At 40.8% G+C, this 13,041-nt stretch overlaps 1 protein-coding gene across 1 annotated transcript in view; it reads left to right on the top strand.

Annotated features, from left to right (window-relative positions):
• The window catches only part of NCKAP5 (NCK associated protein 5), a 1,124,153-nt gene that overhangs the window by 556,249 nt on the left and 554,863 nt on the right, over positions 1 to 13,041 (top strand). The window contains 1 exon segment of the mRNA XM_029607891.1: positions 11,654 to 11,744. Within this exon segment, the coding sequence (XP_029463751.1) occupies positions 11,654 to 11,744 (91 nt within the window).

Below are 13,041 nucleotides of genomic sequence, written 5' to 3'. Positions count from 1 at the left end.
TTTTTTTACTAGGTCTTTATCCTTTTCAAAGCAAAAAGAAACCAAAGTGCACGCACAGGTATATCATCCAGTGAAGCTTCTGAAAAGACAAATTTGGACTTTAAAGCTGTAAAACATCAGTCCCACCCTAAGCCCATCTATAATAACTTTAGCCTTAGAGACATAGTAAATCTTAGATAAAGTAGAAAGTTTCTCTTCTATAAAACTTATTTTCACAAAGATACTTTACAAATAGCTCCTGTGCTGACAGGAGACTAGAAATAGGAAAGCTTGACAACTGCAAGTTCTTAACTCTAAGGCTATTTGTCATAGTTTCTAATTGCCTATCACATTATATTTAATGTGATTACCGTTAGAGTTTTGCAATGAAGTAAACCTAGCATCCATAGAAGAAAAGGACATCGCCAGTACTGCGCTCTTTGAATCATGTACCTCCAGTAAAATTACACAATTGTGCAACAAAATTAGGTAAGAACTTCTCCAGTCTGGTCACCACCCTCCACACATCAAGGAGAGTGACATTACCAGGTTTTTCCATGTCTCCAACAACTTCACAAGGAGGAGGAAAACTAATAGAATTGGAACTTTTGAGACTTTTAAGGAGGTATCAATCCTGGGAGAAGAAACATTCAAAGAAGACCTATACAGGAGAAGGCTTGACCTATACAGGAGAATTTGCCTAATACTCCAAAGATGGACTTAGCATGGCCTCTCCACCCTGAATCTCCTGAGTTCCCTCAACCACATCCATGATGTCCATCAAACTAGCCCCAGCTGAATTGGAAGAGTCTGATGAAATGCCACCACCAAGATTGAAATGTAAAAGCTGGTTGGGAACACCGTGAATTAACTCCTGGAGTCAGAGGAGCACCAGAAACTGGTGCTGTGCCACATGAGTCTCTCTGGGAATGCTCAGCAAGACACTGCATGTAACCCCTACTGGGGGGGATTTAAGTCCCAAGGGCACACAAATATATTTATTTTCTTCAGGGCTGCTCCGGCTAGCAAATGAACTCCCATGCTTGACTCTATCCCAGGGTGGATTCCTTTTGTTGAGGGAAGGAAGCTCTTGCCTGTGGCCCAGACAGTAGTGTTTTGCTTCCAGTGTGTGTTATTAGCAGCATCCCAAGGGGTGAGATGCTGAGACAAATCAGACAGGACCAGGTTTGGGTGTTAAATTACAGTTTACTACTTGTGCAACAATTCAATTAAAGTGTTTTTGTCCATAAGATTGAAGTTACATCTGATTGGTGGTAATTGTGTGGATTTTTCTGAAGGTAGGTGTCCTCTGTTTCAGGCATCTAAGTTAAGCTTCCCATGGTGATTTTAAATGTGAAAAGCTCACCTAATGGCTAACTGGGAGTCCTATTGAAGGGGTCCCCTTAAACACAGTAAAATAGTCCTACCTGAATTCGTATCCTTCCTGGACACCCAGCCTGTCCTGGTTCCATAGGTGGAGATCCGATTAGGGTCTCCCGGTCTTCACTTTCTCCTTAGTTCTATTGGTGGGGACTTCAAAAGGGGATCAGACAGCCTCCACTCTGTATCCCTGTGAGCAGGGGTGAGTCATAAAAAGATCTCCCCACAATGCAATTGTCCAAAAGTACTTTTTAAAGGTAAAGCTGGCTACATCTTCAGCCATCACTGTCTCTCTCAAAAGGAGTCCTCTGGATAGAGAGTCCTAAAGGGAATCCGGCTCAAAATCCATCTCTGTAATTAATAGATGCAGGACCCTCTGGCAAAGAATGCACGATGAGGAGTCCTTTCAAACTTAAAGCACAGGGTGAGGCTTGGAGGCCTCACCAGAGGCAATAAAAGGCATCTTTACTGTTACAAGAATTTCCAACACAAGAACACTAAAATGGCTGGGCTAAATTGGGTGGGAGGCTGAGGGCTATGGAAGACTCATAGATATTAGGGATCTAAGAAGGGACCTAGTGGCATTTAGTTGCCAACCTATAGGAATCCACATATAGGACCATGAATCCTGTTCAAGCATGGAGAAGATGTTGAAAGTTTACCCTTGGCAAGGATTTGTGTGTGTTGAAGATATATACCGTATATCTATGGTTTTAAATGTGCAGAGGACAAAAGAGCACTGTTTTGCATGTCTTACATTGAATCTAAGATAACATTTTGACTCCTGGAAGCCTAGATTTCTCTAGAATAGAAAGGTCAAATCTATACCCATTCAAGCCAAAAAGGTTTGGATTCATATAATTTGGTAACAAACCCCTGGGTAGGATTTCAGAAATTATGAGCCACAAGTAACTAGTATGAACCAGTTAATTATTTCCTGAGTGCATTGTTCATTCTTGTCAGTCTATGTGAGTTTACTGGCCAACCAGTAGAACAACTGTCCTAAATTAGTAAGTGACACTGGGAGAGCACTCTTTGGTAGATTTATGGTTTAACATACCTGGAAAGAAGGATGACAACCTGTCAGTTGACTGCCATGTTCCTTGCCCAAACTACTAATACAAAAAAGATTGGACCATCTTATATCATCTGTCCAAGTCCATGCTCCTGGGGCTTAATTTGGAATGGGAGAAAAGAAATTGCTGCTAATACCTGGAGAAAATAAAAACAGGTAGGGTGTGGAAAAGGCTGAGAAAAAAGGGGAGTTGGGGAAGAGAAAAAGAGACCAGAACTGCTGGAAAACATTCACCAAAATCAAGATATCTGTGAATTATGATTGATGTTCTTGAATTCACTGTATAACAAAATCCCATACTATCGATCACTAATTAGTTGATGGTACCTTGTTATAGAATCCGTCAAGCTAGGATGAGAGGGCATAGTAGAAATGTCATCTTTGTGAGACTTTGCTCACTCCAAATGACGTCAAATCTTCACCGAGGTGTACTGTGCTGTTCGTACGTTTCACTCTACATGAAAAACTGGCCCCTAAAACCACCCCCAACACCTCACCTCGAGCTATTAGAGGGCCCTCCTATAGAGATATAAATACTTGACTACTAGGAGGGCCTTATAGCTAGTCTGTCTCTATCTCACTCTCTCACTCTCTTAGCGTGAGATGCGAAATAAGAATTATTGCGGGGTGCGAAAAGTTTACCGTACCACACGATGCTACCGATTTGAAGTGGTATGTTATAGTGTAGTGCGTTAATTCTAAAATTTCCATAAACACTTCCATTTTTCTTAGTGCAGGCGTTATCCATGCATTATCACATTTTGATGAATCAAGGGGTAAGTTAGTACCTGAGGCAATGGAGTGAATTTCCCAAGGTCACGAGGAGCAACAGTGGGACTTGAACCCTGGTTTCCCCAGTTCATAGCCCACTAGTCTAATCACTAGGCTACATCTCCACTCCACTCTGTTCACACTGCTTATCCATTTTTGAGAATATTTCTTGAGACTAGCTTAAGACATCTTGTTCCATGCATACACCCTGGAACATTGATGAGCAGATGCACACTAGAGAGGCTGAGGTGGTTTGGTGAGGTCTATAGTGCAAATTGAACTAAACTGCTTTAGTTAAAATTCTGTTTTTATAGTGCCATGGTATGGTCTTTTCCCTGAGAAGACCTCAAAAGTTTTTTAAATAACCTTTTTCATCAGCCCTACAGTGTGGGTACAATTTGATTTTCAGTTCTTAAAGTAGTATAACAGCTCTAGTTTGGCTAAGGCCTAGTGCAGCTCAGAATATCGTTGTATTGGTAATCCTCAAATCAAGTAACACCTGTGGAGTGTTAATTTTGCCCCTTTAATATTACAAGTCAGAGAATGCCAAGAATTAGCCTATAGTATGCATTTATTTTGGCGGCATGGCAAATTATATTACTGTTGTCTGATAATGGATGCATACCACATTTTAGTAATTAGCAGTGGCCTATTAGTCACATGGGGTTAGGGTGAAGCTAAATCCTAGAAATATGATGCTATAAGTGTTTTGGGTTTGAGGGAGGGACCAAGCAGTGGGCTTCAGGTGCCACTACTCATTCAGGGCTTCTTGATTATCCAAAGTGATTATGTATTAGTTTTATGCAGGTGAAGTGAATTTGAGTACACATCATTTACATGTGCTCTGATTAATCTGAAATTCCGAAAAGTTTCCTGTTTCCTCTTAGAAACTGAAAATATGATGGCAGGGTAAAAGGTCCATCTAGCTTGTCCGTTTTCCCTTCCTGTTGCAATACCTTAGACCAATGGTTCTCAACCCAGTCCTTGGGACACACCTAGCCAGTCAGGTTTTCAGAATATCTGCAGTGAATAGGCATGAGGTAGATTTGCATCCACGGCCTCCATTGTATGCACATCCATCTCATGCACGTTCATTGTGGAGATCCTGAAAACGGGACCGGCTGGGTGTGACCCGAGGACTGGTTTGAGAGGCCCTTCCTTAGACCTGGCTTCCCTGCACCTAAATAGCTCTCTCCTTCAGGAATCAATGCTGACAAAAACATGGTAGCTGTGAGTGACAGACATTGCAATAAAGCAGATTAGAGCAGAACTTAATTGTTTTGTTTTATGCGGGAAAGGGGGGGGGGGGAGACAGGTGGTTGTTTTAGATAGCAGGTAGACTCAGGGCTTTGTTTCTCTATTTGCTCACACAAGTATCCCTTCTTTCCCTATAGTAATCACCTGAATGGTTCTTTGGAGCAAATGGGGAGTTTATCAGGGGTTTCATTGTATAAACTAAATGAGCTTTAGGAAAGATTCACATTTTCTGTGATGGCAAAAAGAAAAAAAAATTACTGTGTTTAACATACAGTTAGAACAACACGCTCTATCATCAGGGTAAGTTTGACATACTGTATATTTTGCTCTGTCAGAGGAAATTGTGGTTTTGCTGGAAGGGAGAATCTTGATCATTATAGTCCAGAAGGAACACTTACTTCTTCAGTCAATCAATCTCTGTGATGTCTTACAACAAAATAGGCTTCTGGTTTTACAAGAGAAACTGTGCTGTGCAGACAACCTAACTAATTTTACCTCTGAACCATAAGTTCTGTGAAAAGCTGTCCTATGGTAGAATTAATACCAACTTACATGAACTGAATTAAGAGTAATTTTAAAGGCTAAGGGCCTGATTTTAAAAAGCATTTACATGCTTAAAATTGGCTTTACCCGTGGAAATGCACTTTATTCAAGTGAGTGGGCTTTTGAAAATTGCTACAGTATATGCCATTGAATTGTCCATAGGATTTACCTGTGTAAGGGCACTTTACACGAGTGAATGGCTTTTTAAAACTGCTGCAATAGTATTTTACATTTACGCACATAAAAGTTTTTAAAATTCATCTGTGAATTCACCCAAATTCTTTTTGGTCTTCTGGAACGCAAATAGTGGACCAGGTCTGAAAAAGCAGCTGATATCTGGGAGGTAGTCCCGCATATACAGTTCAAGCTCCTCTTTCTCACCTTCAAATGCCTTCACTCTGCAGCGCCTCACTACCTCTCCTCTCTTATCTCGCTCTACGCCCCTCCTCGTGCAAGCCACTCGTCGAATAAGTCACTCCTATCCGTGCCCTTCTCCACTACTGCCAATTCCAGACTCCATGCTTTCCACCCTGGCTGCGCCATGTGCTTGGAATTGTCTTCCTGAACTGGTGCACCATGCTCCCTCTCTTACCATGTTTAAATCCCATCTAAGGACCCACCTTTTTGAAACCACTTTTAAATCTTAGGCCTGATTGTCTGCTTTTAGTCTTGACTAATTTCTTTTCTTTTAACCAAGTCTCTTGTCCTGTATGTTTGTCTTATTAGATTGTAAGCTCTATTGCGCAGGGGCTGTCTTTTTGTATGTTTGTACAGTGATGCGTATGCCGTGTAGTGCTACAAAATTGTTAAGTAGTAGAAGTAGTAGTGGTCCACAAAAAAAAAAGTATTTGCCATGGCCTGAAAAGAGAGAGTTGGCATGCATTGAAGGAGGGACCATAGAAGTACCATTAATATCATCCACTCTGCTCACAGATATGTCTACAAACACTGATTCGCATGCATACCTTTTAAGTACTTGGAAAAGATCTTGGACCCAAATATATATATATATACTCCTGCCTGAGGCTAGAGTAAATCTGGGACAAAGGACTACAATCTATCCTAAATTCAGCCGCGCAACTTATCTTTCGCCATTCACTACACTCGCATAACCCCTCTTCTGAAGTCACTGCATTGGCTCCCTATCCGCGCCTGCATACAGTTCAGGCTCCTCTTTCTCACCTACAAATGCCTTCACTCTGTAGCACCTCACTACCTCTCCTCTGTTATCTCTCTCTAGACCCCTCCTCATGCACGCTCTTTATCAGACAAATCATTCCTATCTGTGCCCTTCTCTTCTACTGCCAATTCTCAACTCCCTGCTTTCCTCCTGGCTGCGCTGTGTGCTGGGAATAGATTTCCTGAACTGGTGCGCCATGCTCCCTCTCACCATTTTTAAATCCCATCTAGAGACCCACCTTTTTGAGGCTGCTTTTAAATCTTAGGCCTGATTGTCTGCTTTTTAGCCTCATTAATTTACTTATTTTTTTTCATTTTTAATCATTGTCTTACTTTATGAAATACCCCAAGTCTCTCGTCCTGTATGTTAGTCTTATTAGATTGTAAGCTTAGTTGAGCAGGGAATGTCTTTTGTGTGTGTTTGTACAGCTCTATATATGTTGTGAGGCACTATAAAAGTGCAGCACTATAGAAATGTTTAGTAGTAGTAGTAATAGCTGTAGAGCTCCCATTACTACCTATGGCAGCAATTTAGACACGTCAAACACATTTTTATACTTTGTGAAAAATAGGAAATCTAGCTACAGTAAACCCTCTTCCTTTAGTTTATCATTTAATAGCCCAAACAGTCTTCCCCTGATTTATGTTTCCAATACAATAATATTTTTTAAAGAGCCAGTGCTTCTTTTTCATCCTGGGATCAGAGTTCTTGCCTCTGAAACCTTATATGGCTATTCCCAGCACTTTCATTAACCTGTACAACATTAACTCATACTACCTCTTATTCCACCCGAAGCCTCTCTTTCCTTTCATTCACAACTTTATACCCTCTCTTATTCATTTTCTCATCCCTCACACAGTTGAACTTGCACTTGAAACGGTCTACGTTCATGCAAACCTTTTTTCAGATCTACCCCTAAGCGTTTATTGAATATCCGTGACCCAAGACTGGAAGGATATTGCAAGACACTTAGACGGTAACTTTTAAACAGGCGCACGGACGCCTATGTGTGCGCGCATTCGTCAGCCCGTTTCCAGGGATGCTGCCATTTTATAATATACACGCATATATGCATGCATGTTATTAAAATAGACTGACCGCAGGCAAATGTGTTTACAATTTTAAGTGGAGGCATGCCTATGCACACAAATACTGCTTCTATTGCATAAGTGGGGAGATTTAATAGACACAAGCGCCGATGCATTTGTCAATTTCCCCAGTTCGCCCCCTTATTTAATAGCTTCCCATTTTCCTTGTTAGCCCCGACCCTTAAAATCCTGCTATCTATCTAATTCACATTATGTTACTTACACAGCCTCCTTAGCCCCTGACGCGCGCCTGTGCACGTATTTGCGCAAAAATTTGATGTTGAAATCCAGGCCTGCCCAGACCACACCCATGCTCTCCCCTTTTTCGGAGCTTTTCATTTCTGCGCATATACAGGCGCCTTTTAAAATCCGCTCGGCACGCGCCAGCCTGACATATCCGTGTGTCTCCTGGTTTTGGCATGCGCCGGGCTTTTAAAATTCACTTTTTACGGTAACTCTCATGCAATATATCTACATTCGCACAGATAACACATGAAAAATAGCCATTCATAGCTATAAGTTTAATAAGAATTAAAGTTTATAAGAATTAATAACCTGTCCTTTCTCTTCTTTCTCTGCCAAGTTCCAATCTCCCTGTTATATGTAACTGCATTTTCCGCACCATTGTTTTTAGTTTATGTTTACGATGCACCCCTGTTTTATGTGAACCAGCATGATGGGACTGCGTTCTCGAATGCCGGTATATAAAAAACCCAAATAAATAAATAAATAAGTACCACTAGGACAGATCATTCACACCTCTCCTGTACCCCAGACGCTGAACACAAACACACACACACACACACACACACACACACACACACACACTTCTACAATTGTATTTTCTGTGCCATACAAAATGGCAAAGAACACATAGGGGCGGATTTTAAGAGCCCTGTTCACGTAAATCTGCCCGGATTTACGCGAGCAGGGCCTTGCGCGCCGGTGCGCCTATTTTACATAGGCCTACCGGCGCGCGCAGAGCCCTGGGACTCGCGTAAGTCCCGGGGTTTTTCGAGGGGGGCATGTCGGGGGCGTGTCGGGGGTGGGGCCGATCGGCACGGCGTTTTCGGGGCGGGACGCGGCATTTCGGGGACGGGCCCGGGGGCGTGGTTTTGGGGCGGTCCGGGGGCGTGGCCGCGCCCTCCGGAACCGCCCCCAGGTCCCGTCTCGGCGCGCTAGAGGCCCACTGGCGCGCGGGGATTTACTTCTCCCTCCGGGAGGCGTAAATCCCCCGACAAAGGTAAGGGGGGGGTCTAGATAGGGCCGGGGGGTGGGTTAGATAGAGGAAGGGAGGGGAAGGGTGAGGGGAGGGCGAAAGCGAGTTCCCTCCAAGGCCGCTCCGAAATCGGAGCGGCCTTGGAGGGAACGGCAGCAGGCTGCGCGGCTTGGCGCGCGCCGGCTACACGAAATCGGCAGCCTTGCGCGCGCCGATCCAGGATTTTAGCAGATACGCGCAGCTACGCGCGTATCTACTAAAATCCAGCGTACTTTTGTTTGCGCCTGATGCGCCAACAAAAGTACGCTAAGGCGCGCTTTTTGAAAATCTACCCCATAGTATATTTGGAATAAAATTGCTGAATCAAAGGTGATCAGGAACCACAAAGAGAAGGATTCACAAATGCAGATGAAACATGTTAGTTATGAAAGGTAATGCATCTATTTTAAACAAATGTTTAAAAAAAAAAAAAAAAACACCTCATTTTTCTAAATATGTGGCACTCATAAGTTATGAACTGTCAGAGCAAAAGGAAAAACAAACCTGGGGGTGTGGGGTGGGTGGAATGGAGGCAGGAACTGTTCCCCCTTAATGTGCAGTATTTCTGCTAATGTAATAAGGGTGGGACAAATGATGAAAAGGGGATGAAGCATTTTATTTTCATTTCTGAGACTTTTGTGTTCATGTAAGCCTTTAACTCTTGTGAGTATTTTTTTTTTAACTTCCTTCTAATATTATAAGATCCTTAACCAATATTGTTTGTTGATCTAGCATTATTGTAACTTACTTTACATTTATTGTAATCTGCTTTGCGGCCATTCTTGGTAAAAAGCAGAATGTCAAATGCCAATAAATAATTATGATGGTGTTGTTTTCACCAGGCATTAAAGAGATTTTTTCCCCCCCATTTTCCTCGTTGATTCCTTTGGAATTGAGATATGTAATTGGGTTGGAACATTTGCATGTGGCAGTGTAGTAATTGAACTGTGGTCAAGTGTTTTGGGCTTCTTGTCCTTAGTGGTAAGCTGGCATCAGAGTAAGAGCAAGTTCAGTATGCTTTCTCCAGTCAATTTCAGATGATTCTCAGGGAGCAACTCTGCATCTCAACAAGGGATAATGAGGGTCATGCATATTGTAATGAAGCTGATAATATATCATGGGATTCTGAATGAGAGCTGATCTAAAACCCAATGTAGAAGATGTTTGTTTCGCAGGCCATGTGTGTCTCAGAAAGCCACATTATTTTAAATCCGAGAATGTAATTGTATTTATTTGTCAAAATCAAAGAATAATTATTTTGCTGGAAATTCTGACAATTCTTGAATTTGAATGAATTGATCCCTTGGCTTTTACATCTGTCTCTTCCAAGAAGGAATTTATTTTCATGAAATTCATTATTTTTTCAGCATTGTAAGGAACTGGCTTTGGGGTAGAGAGTGGAGAAGAAGAGTATCCAAACCGTATTGGAGAAGGTTAAAACATTTAAAATGTTTTACAGGAATAAGAACATGAACACACAGGCCAAAAGAGAGAAAGCAAAACACAGCTCTACTTTTCAAACTTTAATCTGGTTGTCATCGGCTGTGAGGCAAATTTGAAATTAAAAAGTAAGCCACATGGTCCTTGGGATCATTGTTCCCCAGGTGTCCTCAACAGGTTGTTTTTAGCTTAGCCTGAAATCCTTTGAGCTGTATCAGGCATTTGAGGACCACAGTTGTGTTCTCCTGGTCAAGAATAAATACATTTTCTGCCTACAAGGAGTTAAATTTAGTGCTGTTTTCTTGCATGTCAAGGCATTCTTTAAAACAAACAAACAAAAAAAAACTTGAACTATATCATCAGTGGGCACCTGACCTTTTACCTGTTAAGCCATTTCAAATGAGATGTTTTATATTTTTGACAACGGAAATGTGTTTACAGCTCCCTGTCTATCTTGTGTGTATCATGTTTTGAAGCAAACTGACTTGGTCTCATGAGTATAAAGGGCTCTGATTAAGGTCAGCCTATGAGCAGAAATTGTTCCAATCTGCAACTGGAAACCTGTACACCACAGTGTGAACTGGAGATTGGAGCTGGCTTTTTACTTTGTTTTACATTTGGTCAACAGATGGTACTGCTTTTTTTTTATCTGCATTCTGGCAATGCTAAACCTTTTGCATATCAACTAAAAATAAGTAAAATGTCAGTGGGCATCTGATTCAATATGTGCATCTCAGAATGTAAATAAAGATAATTGTTCAAAGCTTGGACATGATTGAATAGAAATGAGTGTTGTTACTGAATAGATAACCATATATAATTTTGATTGCTTTCAAAATAATTTATTCTCAAAGGTTCTATAATGGTTAAAAACGCAACTTTTTGCACTGGATTGACAAAACCCTCTGATATTTGATTTTTATTGTGTTTTTGTTATGTTAGATATTTAATTTCTGATGTAGAATTGTAAATCAAGGCCAGAACATAGTTGAACAGAAGATTTATTCATAGTTTTTCTCTGTTGTTCAAAACTTGTATCATATTTAACATTCATTTTTTTATTTTGAGTCATCATTAAGTGTAATAGCCATAAAGTGTATACAATAGGAGAGATAGTCAGGCTACCTGGTTTGTATCTAAATAATATGAGCTTAAGAAATCTAGCAAGAGGTTTCACTGTGAATGAATTGGAGAGGGTTTGGAGAAATCTAGGATTCTCTTATTTAAATATAGGTTACTCAGTTTCTGTTTCTGCACATGGGACGGCTTAGGCCTCGAATTACAGCATTTTGCCTCAGCTGGCCAATCTGTATGGTATGTTTCCCTTTACTGAGATATCTGTCCCATTTAAGAATGAGTTCCTGATCTGTCCGTTGACCTGTAAGGTTTAAATTTAACTCTTGTTTAACCTTTCTGAAAAAAATTGGTTTTTTTTTAAGCAACAAAACATGACTCTTACAATTCTCTGAATTAAAATAAACATAATTTGAACATATTAACAATTCGATTTGAAAATGATAGTGAGTCCTGGGTTACTCACATTGGCAAGCAAATCTTCATTTAGCACTGTAGTCGCTACAATGATATATTGCCTCCCTCACTGGATCCAAACAATGAACCGTATATCTTTCCTACAGGTAAAGATTTATGACCTTAAAATGGTTGCTTATTTCTTCCCGCAGGATGGAAGAGACAGTGAGAAATCTACTGCAAAGCCAAGGGGCTCTGGACCCAAATGGAGGAGAAACTGTTAGCATTATGAAAGTGTATCAGGTATTCATGCATTTTACCTTACATTTTTTATTGCAATTTAATGGAAAACAAATTATTTTTGACTTAAACATTTAATGTTAGGTGTTGTCTAGCCAGATGTTTCATTAAATATCTAATGAATATTAAAAATCCGAAATTTTAGAAAACCATTCTTACCTCTGTCATGTCTTAGCCCTTAACTCCTTTCCTTCCTTCCTTTATCAAATTCGTATCGTAGCTTCCTTCCTCCATTGAATTTTTGCCACTTTTGAACGCTGCCCCAAACATCATACCCAGGCAATTCAAGTTCCTTCACTGGCTGAGGAATGGGGGACGATATCTCGGAGACTAAACCCCATCCACACCTCTCCTGCTGGAAGAGTGGTCCCACCTGGACTAGCAGCCGCCTGACCAATCCTTCCATCTGGAGCTCATGTTTATCGCCTCTTGAGACACGTCCAAGCTTCCCTGTGCCACGGTGGTATGGGCCGGCCATAGGGCCAATTCTTCAACACATCTTGAATTCATCCTTGCTGTGTCTTAAACAGCGTTTCATTACACTCCAATTTGTTTGCAGTTTTTTTTTTCATAAATACAGAATTTATAATGAATGGCCTGCTTTATTCAATGACTATCTGTGATCTTTCCTTAAGATTGTGTTTAAATGAACCACACCTGATGAAAAACAATAAACGGGTTGATATTGTGCATTCCCTCACTATACCATCATGTGGACAGACCGTATGCTAATTTTCAGTTGTGTTGGACAATCAATGTTGTTCTTGGAGAGTACAGCACCTGGTGTTTTGACTGTACCATATACTTCTGATTGATACTAATCACAGTCTGTCTATTTGTATGATGAGTGTCTCAAACAGTAGTAACATGGAAAACTATATATATAAAATATACATTTATTGCTTTTTCTTTCCAATATATGGAAGGTAGTTGAATTTAGGTGAGGAAAATATTATCTTCCTGCTGTCTCTATGAATACATACTGTGGTCTAGCTAACTCATATTAGTACATAATTTTGAAGTATAAAAGAACCTAACAAGATTTTAGTATGCTGAATGTGAAGATTGGTGAAGATAAGCAAAGATCTTCCTTTCACAAGTCCATTGGGGCCACCAGATATCCCAAAACAGGGCAAAACCATCCCTGTTCATTCAGAGGGCAATACAAAAAGCTATTTCTGCAGATAAAGCAGTGCTAATGGGCTCCATGATTACTGTGTGCCCTCACTGAGGGCGGATGTGCATGCATTGTCGAACAGGTTATGGGATATTTGGTGGCCCCAATGGACTTATGAAAGGA

The sequence above is a fragment of the Rhinatrema bivittatum genome, chromosome 6 (assembly GCF_901001135.1).
Source record: "Rhinatrema bivittatum chromosome 6, aRhiBiv1.1, whole genome shotgun sequence".
NCBI classification, from domain to species: Eukaryota; Metazoa; Chordata; class Amphibia; order Gymnophiona; family Rhinatrematidae; genus Rhinatrema; species Rhinatrema bivittatum.
The sequence above is the reverse complement of the archived record's forward strand: the minus strand, read 5'-3'. Positions and strand labels throughout refer to the sequence as shown.